Here is a 25969-nt window from a genome sequence, read left to right as displayed (position 1 = left end):
GCTCTCTGATAGTCATATCTGCGAAATTTATGTGTCTTTAGCTCTGGTTGTCGTTTGATGAAGTTATGAGCCTAGCGCTTGCCGACAGGTGGCGCGCTGCGGTTAGCATGCAAAGAATTCGCGATATCTTCTATATATAATAGTCGCGAGGGAAATCCTCGCGAATCTAGGTCAAGGATAAATTGGATTATCATATCCTCTTCCTGATCAGATAATAACTGTGACTTTGTGAGAGTATTATGCTTTAAAAGGATGCTATGCCGGCGGCGACTTAAGGTAAAGCGGTTAACATGATATATAGCTGCGGCCTTTCGAAGACTTAATTTTAGGTCATTCTGGAGGGCCTAAAGGGCAAGAATAATCTTAGCTTTATTTGAAGACTCTGGCATATTAGGTTGTTAAGAAATATCTGATTGAATAGTGATAGTGTAGGTTGAGGGATTTTTGGAGCACTTGCTTGTCTGGAGCACTCGCTTATTATGCACGTTACTTGACTCTAAACCAATTTTATGTAATTAGTTCTTTTACCTGTAATGAGCCAGTTTACGATGAACTTTAGGGTAATAGCTTGTCGGCAAACGTGTATGAAGCTGCTGAAAACGTCTTTATATAAGCTCCATTATATCCGCGACTGTTGGCATTGTAGTTAGGTTAGTAGAGTTCTAGTTGCTAGGGGCATAAATGGAGTTGTAGAGAATTTTTGTTAATGCTCCAGATCTGGGATGACATATTCACAATCTCGGGCACGGTTGCTGCAATCGGCGGGTTAACCTTTTCACGCATTCACTTCCGGACACTTCTGTTATTAGCCTCATAAACTGTTTGTTAATCCAGCCAACGCTCGCATAGGTCCACATTCGGCACTATTATTGTTCCCTGGACCACGGTAGAGACCGAAGCGGCATGCCAGGATCTTAATTATTGACCATGACAGTGACTAATTTCACGCCTGCTACTCTGTGGAGTATCGGGGTTCAGGCCACTTGCTCACCCGCCAGCCCGGTGGAGCCGTGGACCGCTAGTTCGCGACTAGCAGAACCAACAACAAACATATCCTTCAACCAACACAGCGTTACATACGCCGCGGAGAGAATTATCCTGCTGAAAGGTTTTCTCAGCCGTATCCGTCTTGGCATCAGTACAGTAAAGCGAACCTCGGCAGGGTAGGACAAAAACAGAACCAACGGCTCTTCAGTGACAACGTGACTTTGGGCCCTGATGAACCCTGCTTGTCGATGAGCTAAAGCTAAACTGGGTTCAGTAAAATTATACGCCAAAAGTCTCTAGACACCCCACCCTGTAGCAACTTAATCCGTTTAACAGGAATAACTTCACTTATACATATTTATTCTAAAATAAATACAGTAAATATAAAAAGTATATTATTTTAAAGCCCTAATTTTTCTATTTAATATTTTATATACTATCCCTGGGCATAAATGCAGGCATTAAGTTATCAGGGAAGTAAGTTAATTAGGCAGTTAATTTGCTTTAGTGTAATTACTACTTATGCTAACTTAATATATTTTATTAACTTTGCTCTATTAACCTTATTATTTTTCAAGACATCTAATTAAGGAAATATCTTTTTAATATTTAACTTTAATTATTTCTAAATATACTTAATTAGGTTTAAATCAGGGCTATAAGCAGGCCAGTTAATCTAGGAAATTCTGTTTTTTAATAGCCAGTTTATTATAGACTCTAAGGTATAAATATAAGCATTATCTTACTAAAATTAATAAAAACCTTTGTAAATAGGAAGTAAACCTTTTTCTAAAGCCTATTAATAACTCTAAAAAATATATCCTTTTCTTCTTGTAGTCTAATTATAAATCATAATTATAATATTAGATTTACTGCCTCTCTAGATTACTCCCTAAACTATAATAAATAATTATAACTTTTTATAAACTATTATATTAACTAATTCCTTTATAAACTTCTTATAAAGTTTATAGAAGATTTAACCTTGTTTATAATTAGGTTATAATTAAACTAATAATTTATTGCTAAAAATAGTTTAAAGGCATTATCTATTAAGTAAAAGGTTCCTGAGCGGCATCTATCTGTAAACTTTAAATTGATATACCTCTAATAATTCTTTAATATCTTCCCTTTAAGCTTAATACTAAGAAAGTCACTAAGCTATGGTTTCCTTAAATAGTAGTATCTGCTATATAGCCCTCCATTTGTAACTATAATAAAGGCATATAATATAGTGTAGTATTATTTATAAGAGATTACTACCTAGAAAGTTAACAAGCTTTTTATATATAATCTGCCGGTTGCATTTTAATAAAACTAATATATACTAAATCTGCTAAATTATGAGTTTTTGGGGATATCTAGATCTTAGTTTATTTTCTAGAGTTCATAGAGTTTTCTAGCGTTAAATAATATTCACGATTATTTACAGTGAATATCTTGCCTTGCAAGCGACAGCCTGGTAAGACTTCCCGCCCTCTATAGCTTACATAATAAGAGCCTTAACTGTATCTATGAATTCATAGTTTCTTTAACGCTTTATGCATAAGACAGATAAAATTCTATCTATTTCTAATAAGAATTATTAAAGTTTTAGCTGTATTTATAATTAAAGGTCAGTCTAATTTTATCTGGTGGGTTGTCTGTTGGCGGGGCAGCGTCCAGAGACTTTTAGACACTAATTTTAACATCCGAAGGATGCAGATCATCCTGCCAGCCACATCTGTGTATCTGTAGCTTACAGGGCTGGTCCAGAAGAATCTTCATTGGTGACATCCAAACTCTCAATAAGGAATTTTCACAATCATCTCCCTATAACTCTTCTAGAATAGCTTTAAAAATTATGGTTATCATTAGCATGCACACTTTGTCCTTGCGATGCAAGCATCAAGGCTTCTCGACCTCGGTTAAATCCCACTTGAGCTAATTAGCCGGACAAACGTTCCTGGCCCATCAGAATAAGCTTCCGAAAATACAGGCAAAATCTCGAGTCAGAATGTGACCTCACCGCCGTGTTTGTGTCCAGCTTAGGAAGGTGTCTCGCGATTTGACTGTTGGTTCATGCAAACAGTGACATTCAGCGTGAACGAAGCGGGGACTGCACGGGTGATGGGCAGGTCAAGGATTAACCGAGCTCAGCCGCAACGGGACTTGTCTGCTAGACCCATCAACGACCCGCATAGCTTTCCTCCGGATGAAAACGTGCTCCTAAGATGCTTGGCTCGGCTCGCTCTATTCCGGACAGGAGCCTTTGTAATGCCGAGCTGCAGAGGACGACAAGACATGCAGGGACACAAATCTGCCCGACAAGCTTGCGCCGAGGTTTCAGCTCACAATATTGAATGTTCTTGGCGATGACTCCCCGGTGCCCCGTTCTCTTGCAAAAGAACCTGCATAACAGCTGTTGGTTCTCGTGAAGCTGCAAGAGCTAGGAAACCGTGCATTGGCTTGTGTAATGGTTCGATTTTCTGTTACACGATGAACCATGCAGCGAAATGCCCGTGGTTAACAAAAGGTGAGGTATTATCAAGGAGCGAAAATGTAGCTTACAATAGTCGGTGACAAGAATCAAGGTAGAAAAGATTTACTTAAATATCTTAATAACAGCAAGAACTGCCTAAACATCATCTCAATCATACTCGTCAATTAATCTTTAATCATCACTGGTTTCATTATCTATCATGCACTTGTCAACTCTCTTTATTCATGGCATTTTAGCCGTCGGAGTCACTGCATCGCGAGGCCAAAGACTCCGACGACAAGATGGCCAAGTTGACCCGGGGCAGCCATCTGACTGCACCTGGTGGGAAACAAAGGAAGAGGACTACCAAGATTGTACTTACCTCGAAGAGGGCTGGAATCTTAAGCACTCGCAGTTTGTCGAATACGTACGTGAAAGGCAATTCCAGAGAAGGCGTCACTAACGTGTAATAGAACCCCAGCGTCAAAGACGATTGCAGCGGCATGCAGTTTGGCCACTCATACTGCGTTGAGGTCAACAACGGTATTCCTCGCAAGGGAGAGACTACAACCACTCAAGCCGCCGAACCTGAGCCGACCAAGGACTCTAAGCCTAGTCCGACTCAGGCTGGGCTTATCGACACGTGCACGTCCTTCTACCAGGCCAAGAAGGGAGATACGTGTGCCAAGATCATTTCTGACTACAAGACCTTTGACTTTGATGACTTCTACAAGTGGAATCCCGCAGTTGACAAAGACTGCAGTGGCATCTGGGCTAACACTTGGTATTGTGTCGGCGTTCCTGGAACGCCTACTTCTCCCGCGACCCGAACAGCTGAGTCTACAACTAAGCCAACAGGCCCCACAAAGCCGACTGCTACCCAGGAGGGAATCATTGAGAGCTGCACCGCGTTTCACCAGGCTGCCAAAGGTGAAACATGTGCAAAGATCGTGGCTAGTTATGGGACATTTGATTTTGATACCTTCTTCAAGTGGAATCCAGCTGTTGGCAAAGACTGCAGCGGTATTTGGGCCAACTACTACTACTGTGTCGGCATTCCCGGGACACCTACTGTGAAGCCCTCTGCGGCATCGCCCAAGCCAACGGCGACTGGCGGCGTTGAGACCCCTTCGCCCATTCAAGAAGGCATTGCGAAGAACTGCAACAAATTCCACCAAGTCGCCAAGACTACCACCTGCTCTTCGATCGAGTCATATTACAAGCTGCCGTTTGCCCAGTTCCTTGCGTGGAACCCGGCCGTTGGAAAGGACTGTAGTGGCCTCTGGGCGAATTACTGGGTCTGTATTAGCGTTGAGGGGTACAAGTCAGCCACGACAACGACCGCTAAACCCACTTCGACCAAGCCCGCGAACGGGATTGAAACGCCTTCACCCATTCAGAATGGCATGGTCAAGAACTGTGAAAAGTTCCACCAGATCAAGTCCACCACTACCTGCACCTCCATCGAGAACTACTACAACCTCCCGCTCTCGACCTTCCTCTCGTGGAACCCCGCTGTTGGCAAGGACTGCACAGCATTGTTGACCAATTATTGGGTCTGCGTTGCCACAGTCGGTTGGAAGCCCCCCACCAAGACCACCGCTAAACCCGCTGCCGCTACCACCAAATCTCCAAACGGCATCTCGACGCCTCCACCTATCCAGAACGGGATGGTGAGCAATTGCAACAAGTTTCACATGGTGACCAAGAGCACGACTTGCGATTCCATTCAGAATTACTACAAGATTTCAATGGAAGACTTTGCGAAGTGGAACCCTGCTGTTGGCTCGAAGTGTACGGGTCTTTGGGCCAATTATAATGTCTGCGTTGGTGTAATCGGCGGTACCCCAACCAAGCCCAGCACTGGTGTTAAGACGCCGTCACCCATCCAGTCAGGCATGGTAAGCAACTGTAAGAAGTTCCATCCAGTCGCCTCTACGACAACATGCGACTCGATTCAGAAGTACTACAAGATCACCATGGCACAATTGGTCAAGTGGAATCCGGCGATTGGTGCCAAATGCACTGGGCTATGGGCAAAGTATTATGTATGTGTTGGGGTCTAGATGGATGGAAGGGAACAAGACGTCGCGGTATGTTGACGGATGAGACATTGGATTTTTAGAACTTAGCTGTGTATTCTATATTCTACTGACTCACTTTTCTTGGTCTCTTGGGCTGATGCGCTATTGCACTTGACACCTTTTCCCGGTGCCCGCGTTTCGTTGGAACTGCTTTGAGTTCGAGACGAGTGAAGTGATCCTCCCAGCAGCTCCACGACCCCAACTTCTATTCCCCACGAGGACCCTCAAGCCACTCCGCCCTGGAATCTTCATACATCTGTCGAGCTGACTTCCCAGCTGCATTTTGGAGGTCCATCAGTTGCGCGCCTCCAGCTTTCACCATTGTATTTAGTATATCATCTTGTGCTCTCATAAGCTCAGCCGCTTCGCTGCGTGACTTGTCTTGAGGGCAACAAAAATAAGCAATCCTATGGATAGGTGTGTCTTGCTTGGAGTTTCGCAGAGCAGGGTCAGCCCCATGCTGGAGCAAGAGTGAGATAGTATCGCTACCAAACTTTACGCTAGAGCACGCAGCATGCAGTGGCGTGTTTCCAGCATCATCAACGTCTGTAGTTTTGGCGCCGTGGGCGAGCAAAAGCGATACAGTGACTGGATCAATAGGTGCGTCGTCGTTATAGCTCTGGAATAAAGTATGCAGAGGCGTCTCGCCCTTGTAATTGCGAAGGGTTGCATCCGCGCCCCGGCCGCATAGGAGTTCGAAGACAGGTGTATACATCTTGCCATTCTTGCCGAAGTATTGGGTGGCGTAATGCAATGCTGTATTTCCGTCGTTGTCTTGGGTGTTGACTGTAGTGGGAGCGAAATCTAAGAGCTGTTCAATGGTGCGGGTGATATTTCCAGCTCTCTCATGGAGTATCGATGCTGGGATGGCACTAGGCGCATCTGGTAATTGGTTTCGAGCCGCCCAGTGAAGAGGGAGGCTTCCAACGCAGTCTGGAGAGCACACCATGTCTGAGATACTAACTCCATCATTTCTGCGATCAACCAAAGTCTTGACGCCGCTGGGATTTGCACGAAAGGATGTAAGAAACAGTGCAGTGACCTCCACCTTGACGGGTAAATCACGTTGAGACCCAAAGCCCAGGTCCCAGGAGCCTATTGCTACCTTGTAATGGATATCGGCGCCTCCATCGATGAGTCTCCCAAGTAAATCGGTACTTGCCCACTGCGCAGCCAAAGTTAGAACACTAGGGCGCATTTGACCCTTATCGTTCGTCGGGTGGACAACATCAGAAGCGCAGGCACCATGATCAAGCAGTAGATTCATTATCGCCTCATTGTTCGCATAACAGATCTCATTCCAGGCTGGGGAAAGATAATATCCAAATGAAAAGAGATCCGCAGTTGCCGCAAGCGCTGTAAAGCCTCTGAGGTCTCGATCGTGAATGCTGGCGTATACTGGCTGGGTCTCGAGGAGCCATTGCACAATCTCAATTTGACCGAATTGGGCGGCGACATTCAAGAGATGGAAATTGGCTCTGATCAATCTGATCGGTTTCGTCGTATCGAGGCCTTTTGTGGCGTATTTCAAAAGTGTTTGGAGTGTGCCAAGACTGCCACTTTCGGCTGCGGCGCAGAACCAGTCGCCGATGTCACAAATGGCCTCATCGTCATCAGGAAGCTCGAATAGGTTTGGAATAGCCCGACGGTCAATAGAAAAGTATTTTTCGAGGAATTCAACGTCGTTATTAATAATTATCGCGTAAAGAAGGCCCATGCCTTCGTGTTCATGAATAAGAGTACCATCGCGATCAGTTATGGTCACCGGCACGTCGAAAGGAGGTCCAGATGAGTTAAATCTGTTGATGGGTCTCTCCGTAAATTTACCATATGGCGACACGGCCTTAGTGAGGAGGGAGGATACCATGTTTGTGGATGAATGAGTTCGTTGAAGGAGAGAGAAAAGTGTTCGCTGGGAGTTATTAAGTGCGGTGTATAGGTTCATATTTGGTACCTGGAATCAGTGGAGTTGAGCAGGATTATTGACAGCCAATCAAATATAGCAGACTAGACCATTCGGCGAAGAGTCAGAGCAGAGCCCACCTCAAGCTCAAATTATTACGGAGCACGCACACACAGTACGGAGTAATGTCTAACTAATTACACGCCCCGCCAAAAGCCGTCCACCCAGCCGCCCACTAACGGATCCACGCCCTTAAGCACTGCATCTAAATCAGGATGCAACTCCAACACAGACATAGTAGTGCAGCCAGAGACCAGAACAGTCATTGCCAACCTTGGAATTCCATTTGTAAAAGTCTGCTAAATTGATATGGTACGTCTCAGCGATAGAATAGCACCCGTCGCCATTATCAACGTAATGCCACTGGTTGCAACTATCGACGATACCAGGTTGCGTAGGGCTCGGTACCTTTTCGCTGGTCGAAGTCTGCGGTGCCGAAGCAGTAGCAGCAGTGGATTTGGTGCCTGAAGGGGAGGCAGACTTGGTGGCCGTCGCTTGGCCGGTAGCAGTCTTAGTAAAGGCAGGTAGATCCCATCCAGTAATAGGCTTAACGCAGTAAGCATTGCCGGCTTTCAAATCTTCGTCACAAGTGGTCTTGTTCAGAGATGGGTTGATCTCAGTAAACAGGTTGATGGCAACATCATTTGCAAGACAAATCTGCGTACAGCTGAGGCCACCATCGTATGTGAGCCAATGGCTACACTCCAAGGTAGTGCCATTGGCAACGGTCGCACCAGCAGGGGGATCAATGCGTTGAGGGTCAGTGTTCGCAGTGTTGTTATTAAGTGGCTGCCCAGCATATATACCCCCAGGTGTCGAAACACACAAGGTACTACCCCAGTAGGGATCCGCATCGTGTAAATTGGTGCAGTTCCAGTTGAGCTGCGAATTGTATGACAGAAGCTGGTCGCTCATAATACCGTTGTTCAAGGCGATGTCGAGACAGGTATCACCCTTCTGTACCCGGTAAATCTTGGTGCAGGTGAGCGGAAGGCAGAGGCTGGTCCCAACAGCGATCTTAGTACAATCGAAGATGTTGGAGTTGATGTAATACATGGTCGCCGCTGACACTCCCTGAGATAGCGCGATTGAGTCGCAGCTATCACCAGCTTTGGCTCCGTATATCTTACCAGACACACAAACCTCGCTGCTGGCATCGGGGTTCGTAACATTAAATGCACTATCTGTGGGGTTGAAGTTGTCCACCTTCAGGTCACAGGCCTTCGCAACGTACTTATAGTTAGACTGCGCGTACTCATCGTAAGCTCCACTGTAAGCGTCAGCTTGCATGATCTTGTACTGCTCAACGTTACAGTAAGAACACAAGTCAGACTTTGACAGTTTAGAGACATCGTCGACCTCTGGAAACGCGGCAATGACGTCTAATAGAATTAGCATAGAGCAAAGAAGGATATTTGCTAGAAGCACACTTGCCATGACAAAACTCTCCTGTCTTGGGGTCGGTGAAGCAAGTCTGGTTCCAACTGCCCCAGAGCTTATCAACCATGTGGACATAAGACATACCAGGGACCATCTCTTCAGTACCGCAAGCTGAAGCAACCTTTGTGCGCATGTGTCCAATAGCACTTCCACAGGTCGAGCGGCACACTAGCTTGGTCACGGCTGGATCATCACTGTCGAGATATCCATTAGCCGCCAGGTCTGCAGTCTCATCGGCGCAGTTGATGGATTGGTAGAGAGTGGCCTCGCAGACGGACGATAGTCCCGCGCTCGAAAGGGAACCTTGGGGGAACATTGCGAGACCAGAAGCATCAACCAACTTGGTGAGGATGGCGAGGCCACCAAGGAGGCCATGGCAGTGGTTGCGGGTGGCCCACATCGTGCAGTGTAAGAAAATATGAAAGAGTGACAAGAAAGCGTCAAAGGAGGGACTGAAGCAAATAGAGGCTAACAGCTAATTGACACAGAAGAAGAATGAACAACCTTTATGAGATTGCAACGTCATGAACTGAGTAACTGTCTCAATAAACTCGTTCCTGAAACGAAATCAAGCCAAGCATGGGGCATAGAATAAAAAGGCGGCTTAGTAGGTCTCTTGATCCCAATATGGCAGTTCAATCATTAAAATCATGGATGGAAGATGTTGCCGACTTGGCATCATAAAGCATGTCACTCGACAGAAGTACCTGACATGAGGCCCACTAGGTTCTCTACAGGTTGCCAAAACTGTCCGAGGCCCTGGCATGATCTGACCATACCCACTGATCGATGCCACAGCGATAATCGCTACTCGTGATTAATGTAACGTAACGCGTTGGAGCGGGTAATTCCGTCACTGTCTGTGGATCTCGTTTAATGGATATCGTGAGAAGGTTTACCCATGCTACCTTAGCCGTTGACCCTGGTTGGTACCCTTGTTGAGGTGTGAAAGAACGAAGACCAGGGATCTACAATACCCGCTTTTGCTCCATTGACCATAATTTGGCCAACCATAGAAAAGCGTGCGACCAACAACTCGAGCAAACACCGGGAGATGGATCCCGCCAAGACCGAGAATATATGTTCCGCGGCCCCAAAGAGTACTAGCATCATGAGAACCAACAGGTATCCATAATCGTAACGACTTCAGGCCGAAAAAACACTGAGGACCAACAAAAGACGCACGGAATAGCCTTTTCCAGGTCAAAGCCAAGGCGAAGAAGGTGATGGACTCGCGGATCAAGGCAATGTTCGGCACGTTGAAGCCGATAACTAGGGTGTGAAATGCTTTTTGCCAAAGCTTACTACTCCATAATGGAACAAAGACTCCCAGTAAATGACCGAACTGCAGAAATTACTGTTTCAGCTTGCTCGCTGCGCAAGTTAGTCATGAAATTAACCTTCGAGTCAAGCATGTTCCCGCTGTAAGGGTCCGTGACGCCGAGGGTAAACTTCTTTCCGAAATGGGACAACACAGGGGGCCTTCTCCGGTTGTACTCGAGTAAAAGTGTTATTCAAGATAAATATTCTACTGCCTTTGTAATTATTGCCTATGTCAAGCAATGGTCGAGTCGCAGCTGATCAATTGCCTTGTCACTCTTTGTTCTTCATTTGTCTATACAATCGCTCATTTATTGTCACTCTTTTGATACACGTTTCCACTTAGACATCATCTTTCTTTTGGTTAAACAATACTCGTTCTTATCTTCATTATGAGGTTGACGTGGGCAACCAGTCTGGTTGCTCTACTGCTCACCTCGACCCCGTTCACGGTCGCAGAAGACATACACTGCGACAAGAACAAGCCCTGCGAGGTCGGTTGCTGTGGTACCAATAATGTCTGCGGCACTGGTCCAGACTACTGCAGCAAGGCCAAGTGCATCAACAGCTGTACCTACAAAGCTGAATGCAATCCAGGCAAGTGGGATTCGCAGTACTTCAACGCTACCAAGTGTCCCCTCAATGTGTGTTGCAGCAAGTTTGGCTTCTGCGGTACCACTGAGGAGTTCTGCGGCAAAGAAACTGTCAAGAGACCCTCCTGTAACATTGGCTCTCAGTCAGTCAAGCGTGTGATCGGTTACTATGGCTCTGGTGGTGCAACCCGCAAATGCAACCCCATGATCCCCGACGCTTTCCCTCAGGGCATTTACACCCACATCTACTTTGCATTCGGTAGTATCGACCCCAAATCGTTCAAGGTCGTGCCCGCCAATGCAGGAGATCAACAACTTTACTCTCAATTGTCTTCACTCAAGACTCGAGACTCGGGTCAAGAGCTCTGGTTGTCTATTGGCGGCTGGGCCTTTTCTGACAAGGGTTCTCCAACAGCGACAACCTTTTCAGACTTGGTCAATGCCGACGAGACACGTCAGAACGTCTTCTTTGCTAGCTTGACCCTCTTCATGCAGACTTGGGGCTTTACTGGCATTGATATCGACTGGGAGTATCCAGTTGATAAAGACCGCAGTGGCCGTCAGTCTGACTTCAAGGCCTATCCAAGGTTCTTGAAGCGACTCAAGTCCGCTCTTGGTGACTACAAGTATGGCCTTTCTGTTACTCTTCCCACTAGTTACTGGTATCTCCAACATTTTGATCTAGAGAACATTGAACCATCTGTGGACTGGTTCAATGTTATGAGCTATGATCTTCATGGAGCATGGGATATCGGTAACAAGTGGACGGGCGCGTTTGTTGGAGCGCATACCAACTTGACTGAGATCACGAGCTCGTTAGATCTTCTCTGGCGTAACAAGGTCTCTCCGTCTAAGGTTGTGCTGGGCTTGGCATTCTACGGCCGATCTGTTACACTGGCAAGCTCATCCTGTTCTGAGCCTGGTTGCCCATACCTTTCAGCAGGAGATGCTGGGTGCAGCGGTGAAGCTGGAATCCTGTTTAACAGTGAGATCTCAGATCTCATTCGTGAGAAGAAGCTCAGGCCCAAGCTGTACAAGGACGCTGCCATCAAGACGATCCAATGGAACAACGATCAATGGGTTTCGTACGATGACAGGGATACGTGGAAGCTTAAGGCCAACTTTCTCAAGTCTCAGTGCCTGAGTGGCGTGCTGGTCTGGGCTGTCGACTATGACGACGACAAGCATTCCTACTCCAACGGACTAGCAGCAGCACTTGGTATCAAGGTCAACGTTGACTCTGGTAGCGGCCTTACTATCAAACTACCTGATAAGAGAGAGGATTCCCAGGACTTCTGTTACTTTACCAACTGCGGTCAGACGTGCCCCAGCGGCTATACGGAGATCGCTCGCGGCGGCAAGGACTCGGAGATTATGCTGGACGCCACAGAATGCTTGCCGGGTCAAGATCAGGTACAGACGCTTTGCTGCCCCAAGTCTTCCAAGGTACCAAAGTGTCAATGGAGAGGATACCAAGGCAACGACCATTGTCCGGTTGGCTGTAACGCAGGTGAAGTCGCGGTCGGCACTCATCACCAAGGTTGCAAGAAGTCCGGGTGGCAGACCGCTTGTTGTGAAGCTACTGATTCCACTGGGCCTTGGTCCAAGTGCGGATGGACAGTAGATTGCTACGACGACGACGACTCCACGTGTCCCAAAGGCTTCTCGTCCTTTGTTGTGGGATCTCGAGGCGGTTTTGGTGGTCAGAAGAGTTGCAAGAAAGGCAAGAAGTACAATTACTGCTGCACTGAGACTCCCAAGCCTTTCAAGAACTGTGAGTGGGTTGGCCATGAGGTATCGTTCCCCAATGAACAGGCTTGTACTAATACCTGTCCCCATGGGTCCACTCGCATCGCTGCGCAGGATATCAGCACGTCATGGAGTACCTCTGGCTACCTTGCACATACTGACAAGTGCACCTACGGCTTTGAAGCATATTGCTGCGCTGGCGACAAGGAATCTGACAAGGACGAGCGCGACATTATAGTGTACCAGGACAAGGACGCAAAGGAGTTTGACTATGCGCTGCAAAGATTTCTCAGAGATCCCGTCTGTCCTGACGAAGAGATTGAGTTCGGCGGCGATGATGGGCTGAGTACCGATGAGGGGCTCAGCGCACGGAATCTTCTCCTGGGTCGCGCTACAGACAATTCAGCGGTTCTAGCTGTGCTCCTTCCCATCATGGGAGTTTGGGTCACGTCTCGAGAACCACGCCTGGATTTGACGGAGATTTACAACAGGGACGTTAGGGCAGCTGGGTATGCCCAAAGCGCTGCCAACCTCACCACGTTTCAGCAGCTGCTGTATCAGAGCGACTGGAATGGCCGACCCAGGTACTCCGGCAGAGCTGTCGCCAGGATGGCACTCTGTGATCTCGCCGAGTCAAGAGAAGGTTTGGAAAACCTAGCTACAGTTCCAGCAGCTCTTTGTGAGGTTCCGTCGAGCACCGGCTCTGAAGCTCAAAAGCGAGATATTCAAGCTCGGACTATCAATGTCAACGTTATGACAGATCGGGGCAAAGGCGGGGTCCAGCCAAGTGCTGCATATATTTTCCAAGCAATCAAAGCCGGCCACCTAAGCTTGCATTATTTGCGCTGGCTCCCCGCGAGCCCAACGAGCCGTCAAGTCATTCTTGAGGTAGCTTACTGGATTGGACCCTCTCCTGGTGTAGAAGATCCAGCCAACTCGTATCGAAACCTGTACCGCGATCGCAGTCACCGGAACGCCGTAGACCGATGGGTTGTCTTTCATTTCCACATCCCTTTAGATGCCAACACCTTCTGGACGGAGCCGAGCGGCGTGAACGATTACTACCTTGGTGTCTCGTCCTTTGGCATGTATCACAGTCAGGGTACCCATCGGCCAAATCCTCCTCGAGGCTACAGAGGACCAGTTGATTACCGAGCCGAGTGGGTGTAAGTACGCCTTCTACCTGATGGGTATTATAGTGCTAATATGTTTCTGATTCAGATACAGCAGCTCATACGCTGGCGGCAGTTCTAACACAGGAGCTCTGACGAACTACAACCAGCGACGAGAACCTTTCAACTGCAGGATTCCGGAACACGGACCAGCGCCAGGGCCAGCCTTTTATCTTGGCCGCGACTATACTTCTCAGATCAACGATTTAATTACCGCCAATCGGGATCCACAATTGGCTGTTCTTATTAATGAGTTTGTACGTATCTGTGCTCCATTTACTTGCAGCGGGCGGTCACTAATTTGACATCTGTCAGGGCATGGGGCTTCACCAGGCGGGCGTTTTTAGATCTGCTAACCTAGCGAGGATCTGGCCCATCGCCAGGAACGGAAACCTGCCCCCAGCAGGGAGCAGCTGGGGTGATCAAGAATACAGCCCTGGTCCCCAGGCTTTTCAAATCAACTTTGACCTTAACGGAGCTCGGGTAAACAACGTACAGAATGCTGATCCGTAAGACCATTTGTATCTGTGTAGTGTTAGGTCCCGGTTAGAGTCAGTGGACAATTGTACATAGAATATAGAACATAAAATATACTCGCCGTGATCACCGTGTTCACCATTCACGAATGTTGGCCTTCTAGATAGCGTCACTTGCAAATCGTGCCATTGAGCGAGGTCGATAATTAAACTGGAAGAAGGACACAGACACCTACCAACATGCTTTCAGAAAAGTGATATCTATCTGGGAGGTGGTTTAGTTAGCGTTGTATTCTACTTTTGCTTAAAAATGTTACCTCTCCTATTACCTTTACTTTTAAGCTTTGAGGAAATGACTGCCGCATATCACTGCATCAAGTAGATTTCGAATCCCAAGAGTGTAGACAATACATGTGTGAACCAGTGGCACGCTGCCATACCGCATTTTGAGGAGACAACAAATGATCGCGCTTTGACGAGTATAGCTAGAGAGACGAAGACAGGAGGCTGCCCCTAAGTTGGGTTGGGGTATGAGTTTATTTGTGTATCATAGCCTCGGGTGGAAGACAAAGTCGAATACAATAGTGTCCTCTAAGCTTCTTTGTCGCATTCTAATGAACGGCGTGGGGATTGGCCACTGTAGTGCTTCAAGAATTGGCGAATCTCCGAATATGACCCTGTATTGTTAAGAGCCAGATCTCCAGGCCAGACATAATCACCGAGGTCCTCTTCAGGTCCATCAAAGTCAATCGCAAGCTCAGTTCGCATCGAGTTCAGCATCAGTAGTTGCCATAGATCCAACAGATAGCCTGTTGGGATCCTCATCCATCCCCAGCCTCGGTGCCCTACTCAAGAATTATCAGCAGAAACGCATTGCGTTTCCTGTTTTTAACCAATCATCGTCTAGCATTTTCGCCCCATATTTCCCCGATGGAAACGCACTGCGTTTCTTGTACCGCACTCATGAAATTAGAAAACCTAAAACACGAAACGCGTCGCGTTTCCATCGGTTGACCCCTGTAGAGTTTAATAACTTAGCTACCCTAGACCTTAGCAACAACATCCATTGCCATCGTTTACTATAACTCACGTGTCTATCATCTTCATAAAAAGTGGAAACTCGCGGTCTTTCATCCATATCCCTAAAAAACTTCAACAACAGCAAGAACGAAATTTTTAAAAACAACAGCTATTTACAGCGCCGCAACACCGCTCCAAAAGGTGAATTAGATAGCCCAGTGTCAGTCGCATTACCCAGTGCAACTCAGGCATTATGGCAACCCCATGGCCCCAGGACGAAATCTAGCCTACTGATTACCAAGAGCACGCCACAAATTTAAGCAAATATCTCCAAAAGGCACTATCAGCTATCAATAACGGCGATAATCTACCTATTACATCCCAAGGAGTTCAAGTTGCCCTTATTAGGGCTCTCACCCTTATTATCAAAATGCAGAGCATGCCCAATCTTGGTTACATCTATAAAGCAGTGAAAATCGGCTAAGTTAAAACAAAAGCCGCAGCCGAAAGCCTAGCGCATTACATTAACAGCCTTAAAAATAAGCTTAATAAAATAAACACTAAAGCTTAATAAACCATAGAAGTAGTTTAACATAATTCGGAAATTACAATAAATACAAAAACAGCCGCAAAAGAAGCCACGGAAATCAGTAAAGTAATAATAAAAATAATCAGAAATATAAAGCTCATAAGCCAGTAAAACCATACTAGCATCACGCCTACTTATATTAACATAATGGCGAGGGGAGGGCTAGTAATAAGCATATATAACCCATAGAACCAGAAAGCATTACCTATCTAAACCATATGCAAGATCATTATTAATATCAGAGACCTTATCACTATAGCCAACATTAAAGTAATAAGTCCCCATAGCCTTAAGTCACATATAAACCTCATAATTACACAAAGCAGCAATAAATACATAGAGAAAATTAAGGTAATATCCTCTAATCAGCTTAGGAGCAGTAACTTAAGCATTAAGATAGCCACTTTATTAGACATAGTAGCACTTAGATAGTTTATAAAAGACTAAGAATAAAGAATCAGAAACAGTACTACTATATATATTCCAATATATAATATCTTAATATATAATATATATACTAGTTTAATAAATATAAATAACTTTAAACTTATTAGAGATAGGTTATTATAAGATAATAAGCCTTTTATACCAACTACAGAGATTAAGTATATAGGCTAGCTAATAAGATCTTTATCCCTAAATTAATATCTTTAGTTATAGTTAAGTTTATATAACCAGAAGATATAAATAAAGTTATTAATAAGGGCCTTATTTAATAAGGCAAGGTATTCTAATGCAAACTCTATAACAGATAGTGCTATATAAGATAATACTTTTAGTGTTATAAATATAGCTATATAGGAACCTAATGCAAGGCAATAATAATATGCAGCTATTACGCGCAAGAGTATCCTACCTAGGATTGCCTAACTAAGAGCAATAAGAATATACCACAGAAATATATAGCCTGCAACAGTATACACACAGCCTAGAATAACCAATGCCCTATTAGGAAGCAGGAGGTCAATAAGGCCAAAGTGGCCTCTAAACTATGGCCTAGATATTATCTAAAGCTAAAAAGCTTTATTACTAGGATATCTACCAGAACCAAAACGCAGAAGTAGTAAAACAACACCAACATAATCACCAAGATAAAATAACCTATTTTAGAATTAGGCTAACCCTAGGATGCTAGTTCGACCCGGAGCAGGTTGCCTACTAAGAGGCTATAAAAAAGAGCAAACCCTGGCAGTAACTAGGTAGCATTAAATAATCCTAATAATAAGATTATTATAAACATAAGGAGCCAGCAGCTAAGATAAATAGTAGCTACTTCTAGGAGGGTCTTAAAAGCACTAAATATTAATAGATAAACTATATAGCATAATTAACAGATAGAAATTAACAACTAAGAATATTAATATAAAATACTCTTATAATACTATAATATAATATTAGAAAATCCAAAGACATAATTATAGCCACACTCTTATAAGATCCTAATATAAAATAATATAACATCCTTACTATCCAGGAGCCTTAGAAGAACCTATTTAATATAATAACTTACCACCTAGCTAAGAATTAATTTTACCTATACTACCTAGACAAAGACTAAACCCTTCTAGCCAGGATCTGCTTTTTTATTAATAAGAGACTTAATTACTTTAGGTAGCACTTTAAAGAGGTAAATAGAGATCTCAGCTTATTAAACCTAAGACTTAAAACAAAAAAGAAGTAATAGATTATAGTTTATAATATCTATAACCTAACACAAACCACAACTAAAAGAGAGAGCATACTACCCCTTCTCGGCAAAGCACTAAAATAATTATCCTAATATAAACAGATTATTATTAATAACTTTAATCTACACCATAAGCTATAAGGAGGTAACCAGGTCTAGCAAGCAAATCCTAATACTACCAAGCTTATCACAATTATCAAAGATCACTATCTTATAAGTAATCTTATCCTAGGCACTATTATATATAAAAAGCATAATAGAAGAATAACTATAGACCTATGCCTTATAATAGCAGGCCTAGTAAGCAGACTAATTTAGTGCAAAATTAAAACAAATATAAACTACAACTCTAACTACCTACCTATTATCACCTTACTAGACCTAAATATTCTTAAAATAATAGCTAAGCCCCGGCGAAATTAGAAAGCCTTAGATAAAAAGATATTTACTTACATACTACAATAAGAGCTTCCGCCACAGCAAAGACCAAGAATAAAGACAGCTCTAAATAAATATATAAAGGAAGTAATAATAGCCTTAACAGTAACTATCAAGAAAGTAATACTAACAACAATTCTATTATCTAAATTAAAATCAGGATAAAATAAAAAATACGCCAAAGTACTAACATAATTAAAACAACTCTATCAGTAATATAACTTATACTATACCAAAGAGACATAAGAAGTATACTAAACAGTAAGAAATCACAAAGGTAAAACCATTAAGAAAGCACTTAAATAAAACCATCACAAGAGGATAGAAAAAGCTTCTCAATCCCTAACAAACCTCTGGCAGGTAGCAATATAGGCCCAAAACAGATATAACTAAAGTCTAAATATAATACTAGCACTAATTAATCCAGCCACAAAGCAATAAGTAAATACCCTAAATAAAAAAGCAAAGCTTCTTAAAAAAACCTTTTTTCCAGTGGCACCTAAAACTAATCTTAAAGATATAAAGAATACTAACTACCCTGCTCCTATAACCATGCCACTAATAACTACAAGAGAGATAAAAAAAGCCATTAAAGAATTATCCCTATTTAAGGCTCTAGGACCAGACGGCATTATAAATAAAGCACTCCATATCGCCTCTCCCTAGATTAAGCACTATCTCACCAAGATCTTTAATTAGTCCCTCGCCCTTAACTACTATCTAAAACACTTTTAATAATCTATAACAGTGGTCCTCAGAAAGCCAGGGAAAGATAACTATATCATACTAAAGGCCTACAGGCTAATCGCTCTATTAAACACTACAGGAAAGATTATAAAAGTAGTAATAGCAAAGAGGCTAAGCTATATCACCAAGACTTATGGCTTACTGCCTAATACCTATATAGGTAAAAGAAAGCTATAATTAATAAAACACGCCCTTTATCTTATTATTAATAAGATATATAACGCCTAGAACACTAGGCAAGGCAAGGTAATAAGTCTACTGCTTCTAGATATATCAGGGGCATTAAATAATATTTCATATATATACCTATTACATAATCTGCAGAAGAAAAAGATAAATAAAAGAACAGCCAAGTAGATTAAAAGTTTCTTATACCTAAGACTAATAAAGCTATTAATTAATAGCTTTATATCTAAACCCTACAAATTAAAGACAGGAAAGCCACAGGGATTAAATCTATTACCAATCCTCTACCTCTTTTATAATACAAATCTAATAGAAAAATATAAAGAATTAGAAGATATAATAATAACTAGCTTTATAAATAACATAGCTATCCTGACCTAGGCAGACTCTATAAAAGAAATATGCAAAAAGCTACAAGAAGCACTCCATATTGCAGAGAAGTAGGCAGCTACTTATACATCTATCTTCACGCCAGATAAGTTCTAGCTTACTTACTTCACAAAGACAAGAATAAGAATAAATATAAAGGAACCCCTTTAGATAAGATAAGGTATAATTAAACCAAAAAAAAACATATAAATACCTAGGCCTTATTATAGACTCCACCCTTACCTAGAAATAATATATAGATAAAGTATAACATAAGGTCACTAAGATAGTTAACGCCCTAGGCAGCCTCAGCAGCTTAACTTAGGGTATAATAATACGAGAGATATATAAGATCTATAAAGGAATGGCAGTGCCATAGATAATATATGCCTATTCTGCCTAGTCAAATATAAACTAGAGGACCAGGGATAAGCTATATACTAAGCAAACACTAAGTAAGCTTCAAAGCCTATAGGCAAGAGCCTCCAGGGTAATCAGTAGGGCATTCAAGGCAACATCTATACCGGCCCTTAACATAGAAATATACCTTCTACTAATCGAATTGCAGATCTTTAAGCACAATATTAACGCTCCTGGAAGGATCAGCCCGGGTAATCATAGGCCCACGGAAGGGGAAACAAGAAGAAACAAGAAAAGCCCAAGAAGAGCTATCAAGCAGTCGATCACCAATCGCCAAGGGCCAAATATTCAGAGACAAGAATACATCACTCCTTACATAATGCCCTCATAGTGGCAAGGTTTATAGATATTTATTAAAGCAAGTATAGAGGAAGCGCAAGCTAGACATAAGCAAATCATATAAGACAAGCTAGATACAGTATATATCTACCTAGATAGTAGTAGCATTAATAGCAGCATCGGTGCTGCCGCAGTCTGCACCACTACCTAAGAAACAAAGAGTGCATATATAGGCAACAAGATAACCTCCACCATCTACACCGGTAAACTACAAGGCATCAGCCTAGCCCTCCAGATCACACAAGAAGACAGATCAAAAGGCAACAAAAAAAGCAAGGTCGCAATCTACAACCAGGCCGCTATTCAATCCACCGCCAGGCCCAAGGGCAAATCAGGCGTATACCTACTCAAGAATATCATACAACAGATCAACAAACTCCAAACACAAGACCTAAATACCGAGATCAGATGGGTCCCTACGCATATAGGAATCTAAGGCAATAAAGATACAGATCAAGCAGCAAAAGAAGCAACAGGTTGGAGAGAAGGCGGCCTTACAGGACCAAGAGCAGTAAAACCACAGTAATTATACCCACTTCGATCAACCATAAAGACATGGTCTTATAAAGAGATAATTAAATTATAGGAGATAAGCTAGGTATCTAAGACATATAGCCAAGCATCCTTCAGGCATACACCTAAACCTTTGCATAAGGTCTTAGACCTACATAATAGGCTTATCAAGAAGCGCAGCACACTCCTTATGCAGCTATATACAGAGAAGATAGGCTTTAACGACTTCCTCTTCAGCCAAAGAGTACCAGGTATCACCAGCAATAAATGCCCCTGCAGATTAGATTAATAAACAGTAATACATATCCTCTTACGCTGCCATTAATACCGCCAACTCCAGGACCAGGAACTAGGACAACTCCGAGGATATAATAATCTCCAGAAGCTACTAAATAAGCACAATATAGCCGCCAAGGCAATTAAGTTTATTAAACTAACTTAAATCCTTAAGTAATTTCTAGATTAAGACCTTAATAGATAAAGCTAAGTACTAAGAGGAGACTATAGGTATATGGTCACAAAAGAGAGGGCTTTATAGCCTAAGAGAGCCTCAAATCAAGGATCCATTAGCATTAAACTACTACATATATGGGCCTACTAGTAAATATAAATAGTAGTTAGAGAGAGAAAAGCAGGAATTTTAAGAACAGCTGGCTAATAATGTTTAATATTAGCAAAGTAGGGCACCGCAGAATAATACTAATCTGCAAGGCTTTGGTTATTCGCCGGACCCTGTTATCCAGGCATAATCGTTTAGATAATTACAACCAAGTAGGATATAATTAAATCAAATTAAATTAACCCATCCCTTGAGGAGCTAAGATACTTATGTGTTTGGAGGTGGAGGGACGGCCCTTGTAGTAAATCGGAAATTGAGTTTCCGAATTATGACACCTCTAAGATAACCATTTCCTCCCAACTGCAATACAATTTTGGTCGTGATTCATTGTGCAAAGATGCTAATCAGTTCCCCCTTCTTGGCTGATTGCGCGCGAGCATCAGCGTGTCACCTCCAGCTCCCAAATTGCGTCGAGCATTGGCTGCCTCAGCCTGGTGCCCCAATTAGACTAGTGATTGACGTGGCGCAGTTGCACATCCCATTACTCGGCAATCCTATTTGACTCACCAGCTGCACCTAGCTACAGGGGTCTTTCTCAGCTGCTGAGGCCTCCCCGCATGCAAATCCCCGCAAAGATGTTTCTGTTCCACGTCGTCAGTGTCTCCACATTCTTTCTCATCCGATCACCAAATTCTGACCGGTTCCTTTCAGCATTGTCAGGTCTTGCTACTCCCACGAAGGTGAAACGATCGGAACATTCGCTACCAAACAGATTCGACTGTCCTTCTGCAACGCCCGTATTCTCCTCCCGCCGTCCGGCGTCGTCGCTGGCCGGAAACACCGAACGTTGGGTCCCACATATCGAGACTGTTGGTTTATTTTTTTTTTTTTTTTTTTTTTTTTTTTCTTTTTTGTTGTTTTTTGTTGTTTTTTTGCTACATAATTGATCCTTCATTGTCTACTCAACCGTCCTCCGTTCCGCTGTAAGCGATTGATCGCGGAAGAGTACCTGCGGATCGAGAAGACGCTTACTTTCCAATCTGAGCTCCAGATCGAACGATCTCATAATGTCGAAGAGGAACAGGGAGAGCCATTATGACGAAGCTACGTCCAGAATGGCAAAGAGGAGGAACATCGACGGCGAGTTTCATCCAACGCCTTTGACGAATGAGGACTACACTGTGGGATGGGTCTGTGGACTGTCGAAGGAACAGACCGCCGCGACGGCGATGCTGGATCATAGACATCCCGGCCTCCCAAAGCAGCCGAATGACCCGAACACCTACACTCTGGGGTCCGTGGGTAGACACAATGTCGTTATAGCTTGCCTGCCAAAGGGCAAGGTCGGCACGAACCCAGCAGCATCCGTCGCCCCCTGGATGATCTCCTCTTTTCCGTCCATCAAATTCGGCCTCATGGTTGGTATCGGTGGCGGCATTCCACCTAAGGTTCGACTCGGTGATGTCGTAGTCAGTACGCCCGTCGGCCCGTTTCCTGGTGTAGTCCAATGGGACTTCGGCAAGGCGAAAGAGGGCGGCCATTTCGAGCACAGCGGGTCGCCGAACAATCCTCCTATATCGCTGCTCACAGCTTTGACGAAACTGGAGACGGAACATGAATTGGCTGGATCCAAGATGCCAGAGTATCTTGAGGAACTGAAGCAGAATTGGCCGAGACTGGCGCCGAAATACCTAGTGCTACACACACACACACACACAAGTCTATTACGCCCGGTAGGCCGTTGCCCAGAGGGCTCTATGAGTTAAAAATACATACATCAGTCCAAAATCAATTGTTGTACAATTGATTTAATTTAACGTGGTTGATAAGCGAGTGTCCCAGACAAGCGAGTGTCCCAGTATACTGTGCACCTAGAAATAACCTACCCTATAGTACTTTTAAAGCTTAAATAAAATAGCTAAAAATCTGTAGAAAATATTTTTTATAATAGTATAGCTAATTGTACTAAATGATATTTTTTAAAGATTTTTAGCTATTTTATTTTACATAGAAAACCTTAAATACAGTGTATTTTACAGTGTAAATAAACTTTAAAGTTTATAGCTATATAGGATGTTTTTTTAATATATAAGAAACTTAATATAGCTTATTTTAAGACTTATATATAAGCTATTAAAATTATAGCTATTTTAGGCTTAGTTTGGATTTTTAAAGAGTTTTTTAAAATCTAAATTTAAGGTAGAAATAAGACTGGGACACTCGCTTATCAACCACGTTACTCCACTTTACAGGGGGTAGAATTAATTTTTGACAGGGGGTAGAATTGAATTTCGAAAAATGGACTAGCGTTGGGGTAAACTTGATTTTGACAGGGGGTTGACTTGGATTTCTGATTGGTGCTTGGCCACACGTTCAGGCAAAACAACACTTTAACAGCAGCGCGTCAAGTTTTGATTCTAGCTTGCCAGCGTCTATCGCGACAAATGTGACAGCCAGCCAGCAATTACTATTGATTTTATCCAGAAATGATTCGTCAGACCTAGTCCTACATACCAAAATCAATTCTACTAGAATTGATTTATTTTGCCCCACATGACATGGGGCGGACTTGATTTTTAACCAGGGGTAGAATTAAATTCTCCAAAGCCACTAGCTGTGGGGTAGGCCAGGGGGTAGAGGTCGGTTGATGATTAGGCCTTGGTCACACATCGAGGTTTAACTAATTAGGCTAAGCTCAGTCTATATCTTTGTAGATCTTTATTAGCACAGTTGGCAAGACAACACGTCATAACAATAGCAAGACAGCCGAAATAATATTCACCAAAACATATCACTTCACCACCAAAGCAATTAAATCCCCATCCCATCTTATCGCACCACAACACAGCACCCACGCATAGACTCCATACTATAACTCAGAATTAATTAGTGGCTAGAATCTATTAATATTCCAGCCAAGAACCATTTAGTAGATTAGCCTCTGCTTAAGAAGCGCAAACGCTATTATTAAAACAATCAGCTCCTTTCACCTAAATAATCCACCAAGAACTCTAATCTTTATAAGCATGCATCTGCTATTCCTATTCCCTATATGGCTCCTAAAACACCTAGGAAACGAAAAGCTAATAATAATAATAATGTAATACTATGCATGCCTTAATTAGCAAGGAGCCAGAGCTCTATCTTTAAAGGCATCCCAGATTTCTCATCCCAGAGCAGGACCAGGACTTCTACTAGTAAAAGATCTAATCGATCCTCTCCTATTAAACAGACATTTCCTATAGTTAGATTAGGCAGTCATATCCTTTATTTGCAGACTTTAAATCCAAGTGCACTTAATATATCTAATAAATTATATAAACTATATATTAATATATAAAAAATTAATATAGGCTAGAAATTCTTACCTTAAAGCTAGGAGGTTAGTACTATCTTTTTTATTATTAAAATCTTAGCTAATATACCGCAAGGCTAGAATTAATAAACGATTAAAAATAATTAATTAAACACTGCAAATACTTAAACCCAGCATTACTTATATCCTGCCCCTAACTATAGGCTTTGCTGTTAATAATAACAATAAGATACTACTATCCTTAGTCTTTACTATTATCGATGACATTATCAAGGAGGCATAACACTGCCAGAATAATCCATTTAATAAAACAGGCTAGAATCATCTTATGCACATACCGCTTATTAAAGCGGTTATTAAGCAAAAATGCTAGCCAGGAAGTTTAATACTAAAAATATCACCTTAGTAAGTTTATTTTATCCATATATCTAGCTCTAATCTAATAATAACCCTTCAGCATGACCGCCTCGGTGACAGCATGCTACCATAAATTCCTGCTGCCCTCGACAAAGGTGGATTACGTCCTTTACATCTTCCCACCAGCCTTAACAGAGGTAGACGCAGCGACCCGTCGCCTTTAAGCCGCCACGTTGGAGAAGTCTGTCAATTACACTTCGTTTGATCCCCTCTATACATCGCCGATTTGTCTCAGTATAGAGACGAAAAAGTACGGCGGTGATATGAAGAAGGGAGACGTGCAGATGGCTTTATAGCAGGCTGCGTAGTAGACGTGTCTAGCTAGTCAAGCAGGCGATAGTATTAGGAAGCTGCCTTTCTTGCCTGGAATTATAGTGCAGGGTCATCATTGGTCGTTTATTGCGACGACGAGACGAGGGGACAAGACTATAAGTATCCTTATTGTTAAACAGTGCTATTTCTCTGAAGTGAATATATTGCTGACTTGTTAGAAGACTCTTTAGGCTAGTACCCCAATTAGTATGACCATGACGTCTCTTGGCGTGTTGCAAATCATGGCAGGCCTAAGTCGATTAAGGAGATAGGCTGTCGAGGACTTTTGGCCCTGGTACAAAGATAATATTCTTAAACATCACATACCAACTGACTTAATCTAGACACTGGATATAGTATAAAGCTTATTAGTACTAGATAAATATATAATATAATAGATTAAGATTAATTATATTTAATTTCTTATTACTTCTTCTTATGTATTATTTAGTTATTCTTCTTAGTAGATATTAACTTTATTATTAACCCCTAAGTATTATAGCTAATTAGAACCTATTAATTATTTAGCTATAACTTTATATACTAAGTTATAGAAAAAATATTATATACTAATTAACTTAATTTAAATATTAAATATAATATAAAGCATATTAGTATTAAATAAATATATAATATAATAAATTAAGATTAATTATATCTAATTTCTTATTACTTCTTCTTACTTATTATTTAGTTATTCTTCTTAGTAGATATTAACTTAATTATTAACCTCTAAGTATTATTATTATAATTCGTGCCTATAACAGCGCTATAAGGCTTTTATAAGACAGCTATAGCATACCTATAATTGC

At 42.7% G+C, this 25969-nt stretch overlaps 5 protein-coding genes across 5 annotated transcripts; 3 read left to right on the top strand and 2 right to left on the bottom strand.

The window, feature by feature from the left end:
* Window positions 1-3668: 3668 nt before the first annotated feature.
* FOBCDRAFT_263731 (uncharacterized protein) lies at window positions 3669-5528 on the top strand (the record flags this gene model as incomplete). Its single annotated transcript, XM_054706688.2, has 2 exons — window positions 3669-3875; window positions 3922-5528. The coding sequence occupies 2 exons, from the start codon at window positions 3669-3671 to the stop codon at window positions 5512-5514; spliced, it is 1800 nt and encodes a 599-aa protein (XP_054562663.1). The 3' UTR covers window positions 5515-5528.
* FOBCDRAFT_230561 (ankyrin repeat-containing domain protein) lies at window positions 5509-7451 on the bottom strand. The gene has a single exon (XM_059609837.1). The coding sequence runs from the start codon at window positions 7397-7399 to the stop codon at window positions 5738-5740; it is 1662 nt and encodes a 553-aa protein (XP_059467806.1). The 5' UTR covers window positions 7400-7451; the 3' UTR covers window positions 5509-5737.
* A 107-nt stretch (window positions 7452-7558) lies between these two features.
* Window positions 7559-9431, bottom strand: FOBCDRAFT_167209 (uncharacterized protein). The gene is made up of 2 exons (XM_059608432.1): window positions 8930-9431; window positions 7559-8877 (listed from the first exon to the last, which is right to left on the bottom strand). The coding sequence occupies exons 1-2, from the start codon at window positions 9333-9335 to the stop codon at window positions 7706-7708; spliced, it is 1578 nt and encodes a 525-aa protein (XP_059467805.1). The 5' UTR covers window positions 9336-9431; the 3' UTR covers window positions 7559-7705.
* A 1132-nt stretch (window positions 9432-10563) lies between these two features.
* On the top strand, window positions 10564-14389 carry FOBCDRAFT_167205 (uncharacterized protein). Its single transcript, XM_054706686.2, has 3 exons — window positions 10564-13763; window positions 13819-14026; window positions 14085-14389. The coding sequence occupies exons 1-3, from the start codon at window positions 10648-10650 to the stop codon at window positions 14280-14282; spliced, it is 3522 nt and encodes a 1173-aa protein (XP_054562661.1). The 5' UTR covers window positions 10564-10647; the 3' UTR covers window positions 14283-14389.
* A 7671-nt stretch (window positions 14390-22060) lies between these two features.
* On the top strand, window positions 22061-22873 carry FOBCDRAFT_252630 (nucleoside phosphorylase domain-containing protein; the record flags this gene model as incomplete). Its single annotated transcript, XM_059611000.1, has 2 exons — window positions 22061-22806; window positions 22850-22873. Exons 1-2 carry the CDS (start codon window positions 22180-22182, stop codon window positions 22871-22873), a joined length of 651 nt encoding a protein of 216 aa, XP_059467804.1. The 5' UTR covers window positions 22061-22179.
* Window positions 22874-25969: the final 3096 nt, after the last annotated feature.

Source organism: Fusarium oxysporum, chromosome IX, assembly GCF_013085055.1.
Source record: "Fusarium oxysporum Fo47 chromosome IX, complete sequence".
Lineage (NCBI taxonomy): Eukaryota > Fungi > Ascomycota > Sordariomycetes > Hypocreales > Nectriaceae > Fusarium > Fusarium oxysporum.
Note: the sequence above shows the minus strand (reverse complement) of the source record. Positions and strands in the feature narration are given on the sequence as shown.

Bases quoted from the DNA above. Each gene is read 5' to 3' on its own strand.
- FOBCDRAFT_230561 (XM_059609837.1), bottom strand. From the start codon at position 7,399: ATGGTATCCTCCCTCCTCACTAAGGCCGTGTCGCCATATGGTAAATTT.
- FOBCDRAFT_167209 (XM_059608432.1), bottom strand. From the start codon at position 9,335: ATGTGGGCCACCCGCAACCACTGCCATGGCCTCCTTGGTGGCCTCGCC. The intron at 8,878-8,929 runs GCAAGTGTGCTT...TAATTCTATTAG, and splicing joins GACAGGAGAGTTTTGTCATG to ACGTCATTGCCGCGTTTCCA.
- FOBCDRAFT_167205 (XM_054706686.2), top strand. From the start codon at position 10,648: ATGAGGTTGACGTGGGCAACCAGTCTGGTTGCTCTACTGCTCACCTCG. The intron at 13,764-13,818 runs GTAAGTACGCCT...TTTCTGATTCAG, and splicing joins GATTACCGAGCCGAGTGGGT to ATACAGCAGCTCATACGCTG. The intron at 14,027-14,084 runs GTACGTATCTGT...GACATCTGTCAG, and splicing joins CTGTTCTTATTAATGAGTTT to GGCATGGGGCTTCACCAGGC.